This window comes from Hoplias malabaricus, chromosome 13 (genome assembly GCF_029633855.1).
Source record: "Hoplias malabaricus isolate fHopMal1 chromosome 13, fHopMal1.hap1, whole genome shotgun sequence".
NCBI classification, from domain to species: Eukaryota; Metazoa; Chordata; class Actinopteri; order Characiformes; family Erythrinidae; genus Hoplias; species Hoplias malabaricus.
The window spans coordinates 31,122,656-31,140,433 of NC_089812.1; the positions used below are offsets into that span (position 1 = coordinate 31,122,656).

The 17,778-nt window shown below is 42.4% G+C and overlaps 1 protein-coding gene across 1 annotated transcript in view; it reads right to left on the reverse strand.

The window, feature by feature from the left end:
- pitpnc1a (phosphatidylinositol transfer protein cytoplasmic 1a) overlaps positions 1 to 17,778 on the reverse strand; it is a 99,368-nt gene that overhangs the window by 22,440 nt on the left and 59,150 nt on the right. Inside the window, exons 2-4 of the mRNA XM_066642380.1 lie at positions 15,097 to 15,245; positions 3,606 to 3,694; positions 2,720 to 2,727 (exon numbers count right to left, since the gene is read on the reverse strand). Coding sequence (XP_066498477.1) covers positions 2,720 to 2,727; positions 3,606 to 3,694; positions 15,097 to 15,245 — 246 coding nt within the window. The remainder of the gene's footprint in view (positions 1 to 2,719; positions 2,728 to 3,605; positions 3,695 to 15,096; positions 15,246 to 17,778) is intronic.

Sequence of the window (17,778 nt, forward strand, 5' to 3'; positions counted from 1 at the left end):
ATCTGGTCCTGTCATATAATGAAGGTTTGAAGCAAAAGGTCTGAGTTTATTACATTAACAAGACCCTCCACAGAGAACCAAACCAAGCTTAAATTTCATCACATATGAGACATATATAAATAATGATTCACCGCCATACAGACTCCTGTTGTGAGGTGCTGGTGTTCTGTATTATCAAACGAAATAGACAAAGATTTAATTATCTGTGATTTTACCATTGCTATGTAATTCAGCCACATGAAACTCGACTCCGGGTCTCCATGTGGACGTAATTTCTACAAATCTAACCTCCCATGTATTGTTTTGGGCTGGTTTTTGAGTCAACTATGTGCTGTGCAAAAGTTCAAAAACAAGCACTTTCATTCATTTTTCATTATCCAGTCAAAACAGCTATTATTTGCCACATCAGATTTAACTTGGAAGAGAGTGATCTTTTTATTCATTTGTAAGATGTATATGTTTACATGGTTTGCTGACTTGTGCATTAAATTTAAGCTCAATAATAAATAAAGAAAGGAGAGGGCAGCAGTAGTCCTCCACTCAATGGTACAATAACACAAAGTAAATGGAAATTATTTTGTGTGGAAGTGATTTGTGATACATTAAATGGTTCGATTGCCCTTAAGGATGCTGCTATTGAGGAGCTGCAGCAGTGGAACAGCAATGCTGTTATCTCAGTAAAGCGTGCACACAGCCACAGAGAGAGACTCTCTGTGGCTGTGTGCATGTTTTACTGAGAGAGAGAGAGAGAGAGAGAGAGAGAGAGAGAGAGAGAGAGAGAGAGAGAGACAGACCACATGACTCAATCACCAGGACAGAAACTTCCCCATCAACATAAGAAGACGGCCGAGTACAGAGTGTGAAGACACCAAACTCTGGGTGAATGCTTTCCCCATTAAAGGAGCAATAATAAAGAGAAATTCTTTTCCCAGGAAAAAGTAGCAAGTAAACAATATTTATGAGAAAAAAAAGTAATGTTCTAAAATCACTTGGAATTGGGCAGCACAGTGGCTTAGTGGTTTGCACATTTGCCTCTCAGTGCTGGGATCTTGCGTTCAAGTCCCATCTGGGTGGAGTTTCCATGTTCTCCCTGTGTCTGTGTGGGTTTCTTCCGGGGTCTCCAGTTTCCTCCCACAGTCTAAAAACATGAAGCGTACACTGTAAAAAATTGCTGTAAATTTACAGCAAGTCTGCTACACTGTTTTACTGTAAATCACAGTATTTACAGTAAATTATTATATTATTCAATTACAGTAATGTGCTGCAAATTTGAAATAGAGTAGCGTTCCTGTAAAAATATGGTAAATGGCTGGGAACTCTGCTGCCAGTATTTTACTGTAAAATTACAGTATTTAAACAAAATTCTTGTAAATTTTACAGTAAAATACTGGCAACAGAGTTCCCAGGCATTTACCGTATTTTTACAGGAACACTACTGTATTTCAAATTTACAGCATATTACTGTAATAGAGTAATACAATAATTTACTGTAAATAGTGTGATTTACAATAAAATACTGTAGCAAACTCGCTGTAAATTTACAGAAATTTTTTACAGTGTAGTGCTCGATGCAGTCTTCCAGGTGGACTGTCATTCCTGGTCGAGAGTACGCTGTGTGCTTTTGGTTGAGTGTTCTGAGCAGTGTGGATTTTAAAGCGTTCTTGGGTGTCTAGAAATATACTATATAAGTGTAAAGATAGATAAATAGGAATTAAATATTTTAATCCTATCTATTTAATTCCAATTCATTTAAAAAAGTTTTTTTTCTTGTCATTAAAATAAGTTTAATACTGAATCTCGATAACATCCAGGCCACTTGCTGTCAGTATAATGACCCTTTCATAATGTGAAGAAGAATCCTTGGAGAAAATGACTACTCCTGTGAAGTCTCCTTCTGATCATTGATTCAACCACTTAATACTCATCTTAATGTACCTAGCCAAGGAAAAAAAATAACTAACTGAAAATACTGAAGGACAAATCCCTGAGAGTACCACCCCAGTGAGAGTATTCCTGGGTATCATAATTTCATTCATTCATTATCTGTAACCCTTATCCAGTTCAGGGTCGCGGTGGGTCCAGAGCCTACCTGGAATCATTGGGTGCAAGGTGGGAATACACCCTGGAGGGGGCACCAGTCCTTCACAGGGCAACACACACACACGGACAGACGGACACTTTTGAGTTGCCAATCCACCAACCAACGTGTGTTTTTGGACTCTGGGAGGAAACGGAGTACCCAGAGGAAACCCACATAGACACAGGGAGAACACACTAACAGTCACCAGGAGTGGGAAACGAACCCACAACCTCCAGGCCTCTGGAGCTGGGTGACTGCGACACTACCTGCTGCACTACCCTGCCGCACTGTATCATAATTTTTAACTTGTAAATACTAGGATATGTGACAAGTTGCTCCTACCATTTCCATAGTGATTTTGTTAAAATACAGGTCAAAAATTATTTTTTCTTATATTCGCTTTTTTACATATGTTTTAGTAGTGGGTTTGTATAATTCTGTATAAATAATGGGTTTTATCATGACACTTTGTACAATACTGATAAATTCATGTGCTCTTAATATTGACTGACATTACAGGCCAACCAAGCCTAAAGCCTTATAAGAACTACAGTGGCATGTTCAGCTCAAGGTCTCACACATGCGGCCAACAAAGGCTTTTAATTTGAAGGTTTGAGGGAAATGAAGAAAGGTACTCACTGTGTATTCTGAGTTTTTCACAGGTGGGTTCAACATGGAGAGAGAGAGAGAGAGAGTGAGAGAGAGACATTGACTTATCACTGGTTTTAAAAGACAGAGTGAAATCTACTAAAAGGCATATTAAAGTGGTATGACTTTAGTAGGCTTATATCAATGGAATTATATAATCAGTCATAGGTCCAATATCCAACATCTCCACTGATTTCTCTCACGTTTCTTGCACATTTTATAAAATTTATATTGTCAGGCAAAACTTTGTTGTCACCATTTTTGCTTTATTTTTCTTTCAAACCCCTGTATTATTCAACCAACAGAAAATTGGGTTTGTTCGGAATGGCATACTACCCTTGTGCTGATAGTGACTATGCATGGAAATAGTATGTAGCAGGGAGTATAAAAATATTCAGAAGTACAGCATATATTTGGCAAATATCCAATTCCACTATAAATCTAGGGCTATATTTTTGTTATACTGTATCCCACAGTTCAAATCTGTAATTCCTGGAGTTCACTCTAAAAATATTTATGTATTTATTAAATATTTAATTAAAATACTTATGCTAGTATTTTCACCAAATATGTTACAATTACTAGAACTTGAAAAGTAGAACATTTAAAAAAATATTTTCTAAAAATAGCTGAGGAATATTACTTGGTATTTGATGCCATATTCAGTATATCCCCTATAATAAAAATAATAATAATAATAATAATAATAATAATAATAATAATAAACAGCTGAAAGATACAAGATTCTTTAGACTTTCGACTTACTGAAGCCTAACATGGCTCTGAAATAAATGTAGACATTAACACTGGAATTTGTTTTTTAGTAACACATAATTTTAGAGAGCAACTGTGGTATAGCTCAGGAGGAATAGATTACCAGTGATGGTGTAGGGGTAATAGTTCCAGGCCTTCTCTGTCACATAAAAGATCTTGGGAACGACTGCCCGTGCCCAGCTGGGGAGTTTGCTGAAAAATAAGAGAGAGTAATTAGAATACAGAGGAATACATAAATAAGAATTTCTGGATGAATAGTGGAAAATATCACCTTGTTGTTGTCAGCAACCAAAACTGTCAGTTCACAGAATAACAAATGAACAACCAATTTAAACAATTCATTCATTCATTCTCTGTAACCCTTATCCAGTTCAGGGTCGCGGTGGGTCCAGAGCCTACCTGGAATCATTGGGCGCAAGGCAGGAATACACCCTGGAGGGGGCGCCTGTCTTTCACAGGGCAACACACACACACACTTTTGAGTCACCAACCAACGCGTGTTTTTGGACTGTGGGAGGAAACTGGAGCACCTGGAGGAAACCCACGCAGACAACACACCAACCGACAGACATCCGGAGCGGGAATCGAACTCACAACCTCCAGGCCCTAGGAGGCCGACTGCGACACTCCCTGCTGCGCCACCGTGCCGCCCAATTTAAACAATGAGCTATAAATAATCTTCAACACATGCCACTTGAACAGTTTTACAGATGTTGAAAGTGTGACATCATTTTATAAATCAAAGTTTCATTAACTCTCTGACACATCTCGAGTTATCCTTACACTGTCTGAACACCCCTGTTCAGAACCCCCCCCCCCCCCCCCCCCTCCCCGATACACACACACAATATGTAGTCTTCATCAAATTATGGGCCAGGTTTTGGTTACAGACATCTGAATCACCCCATATGGAGAATCTAGATTTGAACATGGAAAATAGGCGTCTTTTATCCATTTCTTGACGTGCAATAATATATATATATATATATATATATATATATATGACTTAGAAGACATTCTATATGTGCACTGAGAAAATACTGGAACCAATAGGAACACTGTAAATCTCAGCTGAAATTCAAATAATAAAAACAAATAACAGAGTCCAATAACAATTTATATAGTGAATGACATAATTTCCCATTTATCAGCCAAGAAGAATTGGCTGCCAATATAATCACAAACTCTCTCAACAGCAGGCTATCAGCTCAATCTGCTGTTCTATGGCCTGCAGGAACAGTAATAAAGGCAGGCTAATAGCATCTGTGAGAGATTGCTAACTGTTGCTCTGGGGAGAAACGGCTCATTTATACTGATCTAGGGCCAGATCGCCCAACCATAAGCTCAAGATTAACAGGTTTGAGTTTGTAGCTGCAGCCCTACTTTCAACGGTTGAACCCTAGCTGCACAATATTGAGCAAAGAAGGTAGTACATTGTCCAATGAAAAACATGCATCTCCATTTTTGTCAGTTTTTACTTTACGACATCATTTCAACACAGCAACTCTCCTTCACTTTGTGTGAAAATTTCATGATGAATGGACCAATAGAAATGCTCCAAATTTGGACTTGGAATAAAATATTTTTCCACTGAGAGTTAAGAAGGATTTACTCCTTCTCCTGTAAAGCTGCTATTGTTTTTCATTGAACAGTGGTGATATGTTATTGCTGTTGCTATGTATTCTGACTGTAATCTATTCCACAGTCTTCTGCAATAGCAATACAATGTCATATATCATGTGTCTCTATACTAATTATAGAGCAATAAGGTTGCCAATTTCCTTAAACCATTAAATCCCAAGGCAGTGGCTCCCACTTCTTTATCCTCCTCTGACCTGAAATCAAACTGCCAACTCAGGCTAAACTTTGCAGAATATAATGGAGTTAATTCCTGGATGGACCAGCTGATGGGGATTTAAGGGGGAATGAGGTGGGGTGCTGTCATAAAGTAGGGTGATGAAGAGGGAAATTTACATCCAAATGAATACAGCGACTCAAAATAGTGTCAGTTCCGACCCCCTACTGTGTCCCAAATCCAGAGGCTGCCGAGGATCGATTCAGGCTCGGAGCCAGATGACAGCGTCTGGCCAGCAGGAGTAAGTGAACATTTATCCTGCTCGCATTTCTGATGTGTATGATTTTGAACACACCTGTGATAGTCACGCAGGACAGAGGACATCAGGCAGCCTATAAAGATGCAAATCCATAATTCCACCATAATTCCAAGAGGAGATGAAATGCAACAACTCATTACTCGCTATCATTAGTTCAAACAGGGAAATGAGTTACAGCACTGCATTATTATTACTGTGCTTGATTTCTTCTTCTACTCCCTGAGTGTAGAAAGCCTCATATCAAAATGTAAGACCATTTTTCATTCATTATCTGTAAGCGCTTATACAGTTCAGAGTCGTGGTGGGTCTGGAGCCTACCTGGAATCACTGGGTGCAAGGTGGGAACTCACCCTGGAGGGGGCGACAGTCCTCCACAGGGCGATACACACACACACACACACACACACACACACACATTCACACCTACAGACACGTTTGAGCCGCCAATCCACCTACCAACGTGTATTTTTGGACTGTAGGAGGAAACCAGACCACCCAAAGTAAACCCACGCAGACACAGGGAGAACACACCACACTCCTCACAGACAGTCACCCGGAGGAAACCCACGCAGACACAGGGAGAACACACCACACTCCTCACAGACAGTCACCCAGAGGAAACCCACGCAGACACAGGGAGAACACACCACACTCCTCACAGACAGTCACCCGGAGGAAACCCACGCGGACACAGGGAGAACACACCACACTCCTCACAGACAGTCACCCGGAGGAAACCCACTCAGACACAGGGAGAACACACCACACTCCTCACAGACAGTAACCCTGAGGAAACCCACGCAAACACAGGAAGAACACACCACACTCCTCACAGACAGTCGCCCGGAGGAAACCCACGCAGACACAGGGAGAACACACCACACTCCTCACAGACAGTCAGCCGGAGGAAACCCACGCAGACACGGGGAGAACATACCACACTCCTCACAGACAGTCAGCCGGAGGAAACCCACGCAGACATGGGGAGAACACACCACACTCCTCACAGACAGTCACCCGGAGGAAACCCATGCGGACACAGGGAGAACACACCACAGTCCTCACAGACAGTCACCCGGAGGAAACCCACGCAGACACAGGGAGAACACACCACACTCCTCACAGACAGTCACCCAGAGGAAACCCACGCAGACACAGGGAGAACACACCACACTCCTCACAGACAGTCACCCGGAGGAAACCCACGCGGACACAGGGAGAACACACCACACTCCTCACAGACAGTCACCCGGAGGAAACCCACTCAGACACAGGGAGAACACACCACACTCCTCACAGACAGTAACCCTGAGGAAACCCACGCAAACACAGGAAGAACACACCACACTCCTCACAGACAGTCGCCCGGAGGAAACCCACGCAAACACAGGAAGAACACACCACACTCCTCACAGACAGTCGCCCGGAGGAAACCCACGCAGACACAGGGAGAACACACCACACTCCTCACAGACAGTCAGCCGGAGGAAACCCACGCAGACACGGGGAGAACATACCACACTCCTCACAGACAGTCAGCCGGAGGAAACCCACGCAGACATGGGGAGAACACACCACACTCCTCACAGACAGTCACCCGGAGGAAACCCATGCGGACACAGGGAGAACACACCACAGTCCTCACAGACAGTCACCCGGAGGAAACCCATGCAGACACAGGGAGAACACACTACACTCCTCACAGACAGTCACCCGGAGCGGGAATCAAACCAACAACCTCTAGGTCCCTGGAGCTGTGTGACTGCGACACTACCTGCTGGACCACCATGCCGCCCCAGACCATTTTTTCTTATTTTTAATATCCTCTGAAAACATCTTCTTCTGTTAAAATCATGTGAATATTTCATGAGATATTTACCTAGATGTAATCAGTGATATTGAAATCTCATCATTCTTTTTTTTCTATGTATTTCTTGCATCATTCACCCTTTAGTTTGCAAAGAATGCATCGGATCGTTCTCAGCATCAGAAATACTCCAAAATGCTTGTGTATTTTTCTTTTTGTGTAAAGTCACTATTTGCAGGTACCAGGTGATTCGCACTGCTGTTATAGGGACATCACATATGTTAAACTAGTGTATGTTTTTTCTGTGCAGTCAGAAGTGGCATTCCTTTCAAAATCAGTGGAATTTTTGGTTGCTGTGCTGCACCACACTTACACACACACACACCCGCAAACACACACACACACTCATAAACATGCACACAGGCAGGTGGCTGGTGGGCGTAAACACAGGTACAGCTCCTCACAGCCAAAAACTCAAATTAAACAGCTTCTTATACAAGCCCCGACCTTCCCCGCCTCTCCTCCCACACACTTCTCCAGCCTGCAGCCGCCCTCTCCTCCATCTTGCTTTTCATCTCTCAGCCTTCCTTTTGTTTTCTCCCAAGTTCCCTCCATCTCTCCATTTGCATACGTTCCTCTGTTCTGTTCCAAATCTGCATGCCTTTCATCCCCCCATCGCCAATCCTCTTATCCAGTTAGTCCCAATATCAGTCGGAGAGAAATGAGCCATGATGATTCTCTGCAGCATGCCTGACACACTTGTAGTCTACCAGCACTTAAAAAGGATTAAGAACACAAAAAGGCACCTGACTGATGCAGTGGTGGAGTTAAAGAAATAAAAGGCAATGGGAACAGAAATCTACATCCCACACTGCCGCTGATTGCCTCTGCTCTCTTGGAGCTGGAGAGTATTTCTTCAAATCTCTGTAGTAAGTACAAAGCTAATTGACCTATCTGTGATCTGCCCACAGATACATTCATTACCAACCGATGCGAGGCTGAACAAGCTTGAACCAATAAGAAGCAGGATTTTTTTGCAGGGAAGCTGTGTTGTGGGGAATCTTGAAAGCATCCACAGTGCTGCAACAGTCCGAGAGCATGAAACCAACATACATGTCTATACCAGACATCAACATACAAGCCAAGTGGGTCGTGGCTCTCCAGCTTCCATACATAATATTGTCAGAACTTTCAGGGAATTCTGGAGAAATCTCAGACAGGAACGCACTGCTGAATGTGTGTGCCTTTAGATGTCACTGCATGAGAAGCTGTCATGCAACTGTGTTAAATATAGCCACACAGGCTCGGGAAAACTTTTGAAAGCCACTGTCACATATTACAGTCCACCACTGCATCAAGGAATGCAACCGGAAACTATAAAACAAAGAGAAAGCCCTGCATCAATTCTATCTGAATTCTACAGGGTGGGCCATTTATAAGGATACACCTTAATAAAATGGGAATGGTTGGTGATTTAGTAACTTCCTGTTTGTGGCACATTAGTATATGGGAGGGGCGAAACTTTTCAAGATGGGTGGTGACCATGGCGGCCATTTTGAAGTCGGCCATTTTGGATTCAACTTTTGTTTTTTCAATGGGAAGAGGGTCATAAGACACATCAAACTTATTGGGAATTTCACAAGAAAAACAATGGTGTGCTTGGTTTTAATGTAACTTTATTCATTCATGAGTTTTTTACAAGTTTCTGACCTCTTATAAAATGTGTTCAAAGTGCTGTCCATTATGTTGGATTATCAACGCAACCCTCTTCTTCCACTCTTCACACACTGATAGCAACACCGCAGAAGAAATGCTAGCACAGGCTTCCAGTATCCGTAGTTTATACGGATACTGTGGCCCATATAAATGGCACACCCTGTATATCAATTCTATATCAGATGGTACAAACAACATTAGAAATATGTGCTACGGACACAGAAGTTCAAATTATAGACAAATTATAAGTTCTTTGTGCCATAAATTAAAGGGGCCATCCATAATGTTATCAGCAAAACGTGCCAAAGCCAACATCTGTCAGGGCACTTGGAAACATCTGTGCTCACATCATGGGTGCCTTGCATTTGTGTGAAGATTTAATTGACACAGAAGTGTACTTTTTTGGGGATATACTGATATTAAGTTGATTTTCTGGTAAGTCCATGGTTATTTCAGCAAGAGAGTCACAGTAATGCATGTTCTCCAGTAACTTTACTTCATAGATAGAAATGTGCTTTACTGGAGAGCTGAGCACCGGAAATCTTGGATCAAGAAAGAATGGGCACCTGCAAAACTGTGACAATTCATTTTTCTCAGTTCCAAAATTAAAGTGTAAAAAGTGTGGTAAAAATCCCTGTTTGCTTGTGGTTTAGAAGCTGATTGTGTGTGTGTCTGTGTCCTCGCTGAGCTCAGTTAAACTGTATGTGAAGTGTATGGTCACAATTGAGCAGAGGGAGCTCTCTGGGACTAAGCATGGGCTGCAAACTCCCGCTGGACCCCCTTACCCCCTACTGGACACAGCTAGCTTTAGAGACACAGCTCTTTCATTGGCAGTGGTGGTACTGAAGTGAGGGAGGCACATGAAGGCTGTCTTTTAAGCTCAGTTATCCATCATATCAGACTAGTTCCCTCTGTCAGCTCTTTGTTTTAGTCTTTGATGCTTTTTATTCTTGAACGGCTGCTTAAACAGGTGCTTTCATTCCAGTATCTCACCACCGGCTCCTACAGTGATTCTAGCTGTGGTAGGTAACCTCAAAAAAGCTTCCTGCTAAGAGCTTCCTTTTCAGAATCAAAAGAAACATTTCATTCATTACTAAGCTTTACTGCTTTTATCAGTATTTTGAGGTTCCTTAATTAAGTCACAGAACATCAGTGAAACTAGGTGACTCTGAATTCTCTGACTGTTTTACTGCGAATATATTCAAGGTGTCAAAAGCACTTTTTAAATATCTTAAAAAAAAAAAAAACAGGTGCATGAGACCAAATGAAAATCTCAACGAGAATCCTCAATATTCTCATATATTTCCAGGAAGGAGAAACTATATACAGGGGTTGGACAATGAAACTGAAACACCTGGTTTTAGACTACAATAATTTATTAGTATGGTGTTGGGCCTCCTTTTGCGGCCAATACAGCGTCAATTCATCTTGGGAATGACATATACAAGTCCTACACAGTGGTCAGAGGGATTTGAAGCCATTCTTCTCGCAGGATAGTGGCCAGGTCTCTACGTGACGCTGGTGGAGGAAAACGTTTCCTGACTCGCTCCTCCAAAACACCCCAAAGTGGCTCAATAATATTTAGATCTGGTGACTGTGCAGGCCATGGGAGATGTTCAACTTCACTTTCATGTTCATCAAACCAATCTTTCACCAGTCTTGCTGTGTATTGATGCATTGTCGTCCTGATACACGGCACCGCCTTCAGGACACAATGTTTGAACCTTTGGATGCACATGATCCTCCAGAATGGTTCGGTAGTCCTTGGCAGTGACGCGCACGTCTAGCAAAAGTATTGGGCCAAGGGAATGCCATGATACGGCAGCCCAAACCATCACTGATCCACCCCCCTGCTTCACTCTAAGCATGCAACTGTCTGGGTGGTACGCTTCTTTGGGGCTTCTCCACACCGTAACTCTCCCGGATGTGGGGAAAACAGTAAAGGTGGACTCATCAGAGAACAATACATTCACATTGTCCACAGCCCAAGATTTGTGCTCCTTGCACCATTGAAACCAATGTTTGGCATTGACATGAGTGACCAAATGTTTGGCTATAGCAGCCCGGCCGTGTATATTGACCCTGTGGAGCTCCCGACGGATAGTTCTGTCCAAAGAGGAGTAGTCCTGGAGCAAAAGGAATATCCCAACTTCTCTTATGGGCAATTGGATGGTGCTCCATAGTTCTGCTGCTCCATAGCCTTATGGTTAAGGGGTTTAGACCACTCCAGACCATACCAACATTGAGAAATGTGGCTTTAATGTCATGTGCAGCTGCTCCTGAATGAAATCTCAGTCTATAGAGATGTATATAAATTCAGTAAAGACATTTCCTGGTTTATCTTGATGTTTACCATCAAATACAAGGGTTTTTTCTGACTATAACAGAAAGGACAGCCTAAAGTCTAAATGTAGCATTAAGTCTTACAGTTGGTACAGTTTGTTGGGACGTATACTCAGTGAAGTCACAAGCTGAAGCTTACCTTGCTTTGACCTCTGGCAAATGCTGCATGTAAAAGAAGGAAAGTGGCCTTTGTCCTGCCTCTGTATCAGCCTTATTTTGGCACAGAAAAAGTAAAGGAACTCTCATCTACTGTGGCACTGTTTACAGCCTTTAAATGTCCTCTCTGCCCTCTCCATTAAGGCAATTTTGCTGAAAAGCACAGCATACAGAGCTGAAACAGACCCCAATGCCACTCGTTTCAAGAGTGCCTCGTGTCTCAGGGCTGTGGAAAAGCTGACGAAGGCCACAGAGGATCAGAATGTTACGAATCCTCTGCTTTAACTAGACACGTTGACTCTTATACAAAGACACTTGAGGAGCAGATGAATAAGCACGATTTGAGTGGGTTAATGTGTAAGAATGTGCCTCAGACCTGTGAAGGTACAGTCGTACTGTCGTCAAGTGAAAATAACTTGACATACTTCAGCACATTTTAAAGCATGAATACCATTTATTAGCTGAAATAAAGGTACAGAGAAAAAAAACTAAGAAACAAATGTCTTTATATGTGGACTGTGCAGAACTTTACTTTTTCCCAAGAAGATTAACCTCAGTGAATAGACAAAATGTGTAATACACAAATCCCAGGCTTAAGTTTGTTCGCTCTATGTGTATATTTCCACTCTTTTCATTTTACTATTAAATAAATAACATTAGGGCGGCACGGTGGCGCAGCAGGTAGTGTCGCAGGTTGTGGGTTCGATTCCCGCTCCGGGTGACTGTCTGTGAGGAGTTGGTGTGTTCTCCAAAAACACACGTTGGTAGGTGGATTGGCGACTCAAAAGTGTCCGTGAATGTGTGTGTGTGTTGCCCTGTAAAGGACTGGCGCCCCCTCCAGGGTGTATTCCCACCTTGCACCCAATGATTCCAGGTAGGCTCTGGACCCACCGTGACCCTGAACTGGATAAGCGCTTACAGACAATGAATTAATATTATTATAATCACTATTGTATATTTGTCCATGTGCTCAGAAACAAGTAATTTAAAATTAACCATTGTGCAATTGTTCTGTTTGTGCAAATTTCTTTTGTACCGAAAAAATAAAAAGAAGAAGAAGCAGACCTTTTTTGGTACTTATTTTGGCTTGATTTTTAATTGGTCATATTACAAGTATAAACACGCCCTTTAACACCAAATCCAATTAAAATCAAGATTGTAACCTTGTTAACATGTCTGTGTGGTGATTTTATGCCAGAATACGTAGCACGAGAAAAATAAGAAGTCACCTCAGTTAAGTTTGGGCAGACAGGGTTTCTTACATCATAAACTTAAGTAACCAGTTATGTCAATTCATGCAGTGGGGCTTTTGAGCTGCAGGCGAGCAGCAGAGGATTAAGTGGAGAAAGAGGCTGGAACTAACTGCATATTCAAATGTGTGCTGAATTAAAGCAAAGGTCTAGTCTTTCATCTAAAACACTTTAGAGAATTTAGAGATCTTCTAAATATGCCATTCTGATGATATGAGATGTGCTTTTAGGGGTTTAATCAATGATCTGAGACTTTAAAAGAACCAAATACTGAATGGTTCTTAAGGGAACTAAAACTTATTCTGCTCCAGGCACTGCTCCAGGGAACCAGATTGGAAGCTTTTTTCATCTTTATGAATAACAGAGATACAACTTGGCGGAGGCAGCACGGTGGTGCAGCAGGTTAGTGTCGCAGTCACACAGCTCCAGGGACCTGGAGGTTGTGGGTTTGAGACTAGACCTTCACCTTAAAGGCTAAGCACCAGCGATATGAAAGTGTCAAACAAATAAATACAGTGGAATTTGAGTTCCTAACTTGTGTTTATTGATAGTCAGAAAACATGTTATTTTTTACTCATTCAAGGAATAAGGTTTAAAAGACCGTTGCCCCCCCCCCAACGGTGTTTGGAAACTCTAATAGGCGTCTTGCCTGTGACGTAGATGGTGGACAACAACTCTAGAAGCTGCACTTAATTTAATGCAAAATGACTAAAAGGTGTGTTGTTTTTGGCTGCAATCATTCAATGTACAGTGGGACATCTGTGCACAAATGGCCCAAAGATCCCAAAATATCCAGAAAATGGACTAAATTTGTCAACTATAAACGGGCACTTTGGAAAGGACCATCCGCTCACTCCGTTATCTGTAGCTCGTTTCACTGGCGCTTTTCCAACAATATGGGCATGTAAGGACACCAACGAAAGGTGTTCAAGAGCCTCTGTAACATGGAGGTAAACAGGGTAAGGACACTCACTTCGCCTGTTTTAGTTGGTGTTAGTTAAAGTTAGCTTGACTCGCTAAACTCGGTGTCTCAGATTATACTCGGCTACGTAGCTGCATTACGGAGGTTTATAGTGTCGGATGAATTCGAGTTGGACTTCGATCACATTTACAAGAATAATGGTACCTCTACATTTGAGTTTAGCTTATTGCTAGGCTATTGTCATGAATAATGTTGGTTATTTAGCTAGATACTGTCATAACAGTCAGTCATAACGGTGTTTTACCGCGGCGTTGTTCAGCTGTTGTCCACCAGTGACGTCACGGTTGCGTTCAAGAATTTCCGTAGCGAGCTCGGGTTTTTCCGTCAATTTAATAAAATTGTCAGTTTTAAAGCAAATTAAGCTGCTATTTTTATTTTAATTCATACTTATATATGTCAGTAACTACAATAATGTGGAATATTCATGGAGGTCCATTAAGTGATGCTTAGCCTTTAATTCAGCACACATTTGAATATGCAGTTAGTTCCAGCCTCTTTCTCCACTTAATCCTCTGCTGCTCGCCTGCAGCTCAAAAGCCCCACCGCATGAGGTGACATAACTGGTTACTTAAGTTTATGATGTAAGAAACCCTGGCTGCCAGAACCTAACTAAGTTGACTTCTTATTTCTCTCGTGCTGAAGAGAAATGCTTCTTCTTCTTCTTCTTTTTTTTCTGTGCAAACAAAAATTTGAAAGGAGTGTGGTGTGTTCTCCCTGTGTCTGCGTGAGTTTCCTCCAGGTGCTCCTGTTTCCTCCCATGGTCCAAAAACACACATTAGTTGGTGGATAGGTGACTCAAAAGTGTCCATAGGTGTAAGTGGGTGAGTGAATGTGTGAGTGTGTGTTGCCCTGTGAAGGACTAGCGCCCCCTCCAGGTTGTGTTCCCACCTTGCCCCAGTGATTCTATGTAGGCTCCAGACCCACCACGACCCTGAACTGGATAAGTGGTTACAGACAATGAATGAATGAATTTGTCATTTATACTAACACAGCTATATCATTTATCACTCTAAATTGAACTTACATTAAAATGTTTTGCATTTTTTCTCCTGAACTGAAAGGCGTGTTGTTTGTTTTTGAGATACAAGGCTTCTGACAGTGGGGATCAGTAAGAATATACTCGATTTGAGCTACAATTTACTTTGCGAAGATTAAAACAAAGATTCAGCTAGACTTACAGGGCACTGTCTTTGTGGCTTGTAATAAATGGCAGTAGTGGTACTTACTTGTTGAGATAGACCCGTTTCTCTGTGTACTGGCCGGACCCGTGGATGGGGTCTTCAAACGGCTCATTCTGGACCACCTCCACTCCTTCACCTCTCTCACTCTGCTCATGGCTGTGCTTGCTGATCATATACAGCTGACCAATCCTGTACTGGAAACACAATAACCACAATATTACAACCACAAACGTAAGCCATACTCTAGTAATATTCCCCATGCATTTTAAAACGAGACCATTACTATTACTGTAAAACATAAGCTTAATAATACATCCCATGCAAGAGTGTGCCATATATTCCCCAAGGGAGGGTTGAACCTAGCGGAGCAGCCAAAGCAATCTCCAGTTTCACCTTCCAAAGTCCTCTCTCTCCCAGATCTGCTCAGATGGAGCAAGGTTAAATGGGGTTAACCTGGATAGCTGAGCAGCATCTTACAAACCATTTTCAGTCCTCAACACAAAGTCACCAAAGGTGAGCTTCAAAATTACATTCCCATGTAAGAAAATCAACAAGAAAATAGACCAGCATCACTCGATGGCCTTGATGCACAGAGGTCATGACTGGGCCAACCGCAATGCCTGCAGTCCTGAGTAAGAACTGTTGGATTTGTATTGTATAGATGGAAGATTTCATTCGCTAATCAGTTAGCAATGTGACATCTAGTCAGGTGTGTAAACTGCTAATGGGATGTTTTAAATTCTCTTGATGTTTTCTGAAGTTCATTCCCACACTTCTTGTCTCAGAGGTTTTGAGGCTAGGGCTAAACTGAATGCATTTGTTGCATAAATTGGTGAAAATGGGCGAGTGCTCTGCTCACTCTAAAATTTAGAGTCATATTTAACAGCCATCAACTAAACTAAACTACTCACTGCTGCCTTCTGAACGTGTAACATCTCCAACTAGAATTTGTTGTTTTCATAATATCTATGACGTCTTCATAAATGCAGTCTCTACTTTGTTTATTGATGTGTTTGCCCGATGAAAATATAGCCAATTCACATTCAGTTTGTTGCAACAGAAATACATACACTTACTATCACAGCGCTATCAGAGAGAAGCATTATCAGATGTTTCCACCCAATTAAGCACTACACTATACCAAACCTTTGACTCCCTACGATGCTCTATGAGATTTGTCTCAGAGTGGAATCCTTCAGTCTTTCTGATAATGCTTTACACTTGGATACGACTATAAAGCAGTGTCTTAATATCTTTTGTCATTTCATTCATTCATTCATTCATTCATTATCTGTAACCTTTATCCAGTTCAGGGTCGCGGTGGGTCCAGAGCCTACCTGGAATCATTGGGCGCAAGGCGGGAATACACCCTGGAGGGGGCGCCAGTCCTTCACAGGGCAACACACACATAGTCACACATTCACTTGTGTTTTTGGACTGTCGGAGCACCCGGAAGAAACCCACACAGACACAGGGAGAACACACCACACTCCTCACAGACAGTCACCCGGAGGAAACCCACGCAGACACAGGGAGAACACACCACACTCCTCACAGACAGCCACCCAGAGGAAACCCACGCAGACACAGGAAGAACACACCACACTCCTCACAGACAGTCACCCGGAGGAAACCCACGCAGACACAGGGAGAACACACCACACTCCTCACAGACAGCCACCCGGAGGAAACCCACGCAGACACAGGGAGAACACACCACACTCCTCACAGACAGCCACCCGGAGGAAACCCACGCAGACACAGGGAGAACACACCACACTCCTCACAGACAGTCACCCAGAGCAGGAATCGAACCCACAACCTCCAGGCCCCTGGAGCTGTGTGACTGTGACACTACCTGCTGCACTTGTTTATGTCAATTTTTGCCATAAAACAACCATGGACTCCCCTGGAAAAAAACAAAACAAAAAAAGACATTGCATTGATGACAGCAAACTTTTGATGAAAGCACTTTTTACGACTTGATGGTGTCACATATCAACAGATGAAACTCTATCCAAAATCCCTGTGTTAATGGTGTCTTCACATAAATGCTATCCTCCAAAGCCATAGGCACTGATGACCCGGTACAATAAGTGATGATGAAGTTTGGTTGAAAACAGTCTCTCCCTTCTGTGTTTGGCATGACCAACTACATGCAAGTCTTTCAAAGCACAGGTTTCCACTGTGGTTCAAAACATCTTAGTTGAGCTCAAGCCAGGAGCCGGTTTGCTTCTGTTTATCACAGTAGTATGACAGTTTCTTGTGATTAGCTCTCCAAGTGTTTGAAGGCTGCACTCGGTCAACAACGCTGTCTGTCCATGCCCTACATGAACTGCAAAATATCCACATTTCCTGAATCTTTTCACATGAATTCATTACAGTCTTACACTCAGAAATTTTCTTGATGAATGGTTTTACACTCCCCCCACAAGGTTTGTCACAAAGTGGCAGGCCATGACGCATCTTTACTTGCAGAGACTAAGCTTGTGGTGAATGTTCCTGTTATTGGGGTGGGGGGACGACTACTGACGTGCAGACTGACCAATTAAATGTTTACAGAGAAGGTTATCGACCAATAACGGTAGCTCTACAGTCAGACCGTCCAATCAGAAGATTTTAGGCTACTTCACCACGCCCCCTTCTCATTCAAGCGAACCAATCAGAGTAGGGGAGGGCGGGACTAGTTTGTGAACGAAACTTCTAGAAGTTGTATGTAAGCTCTAG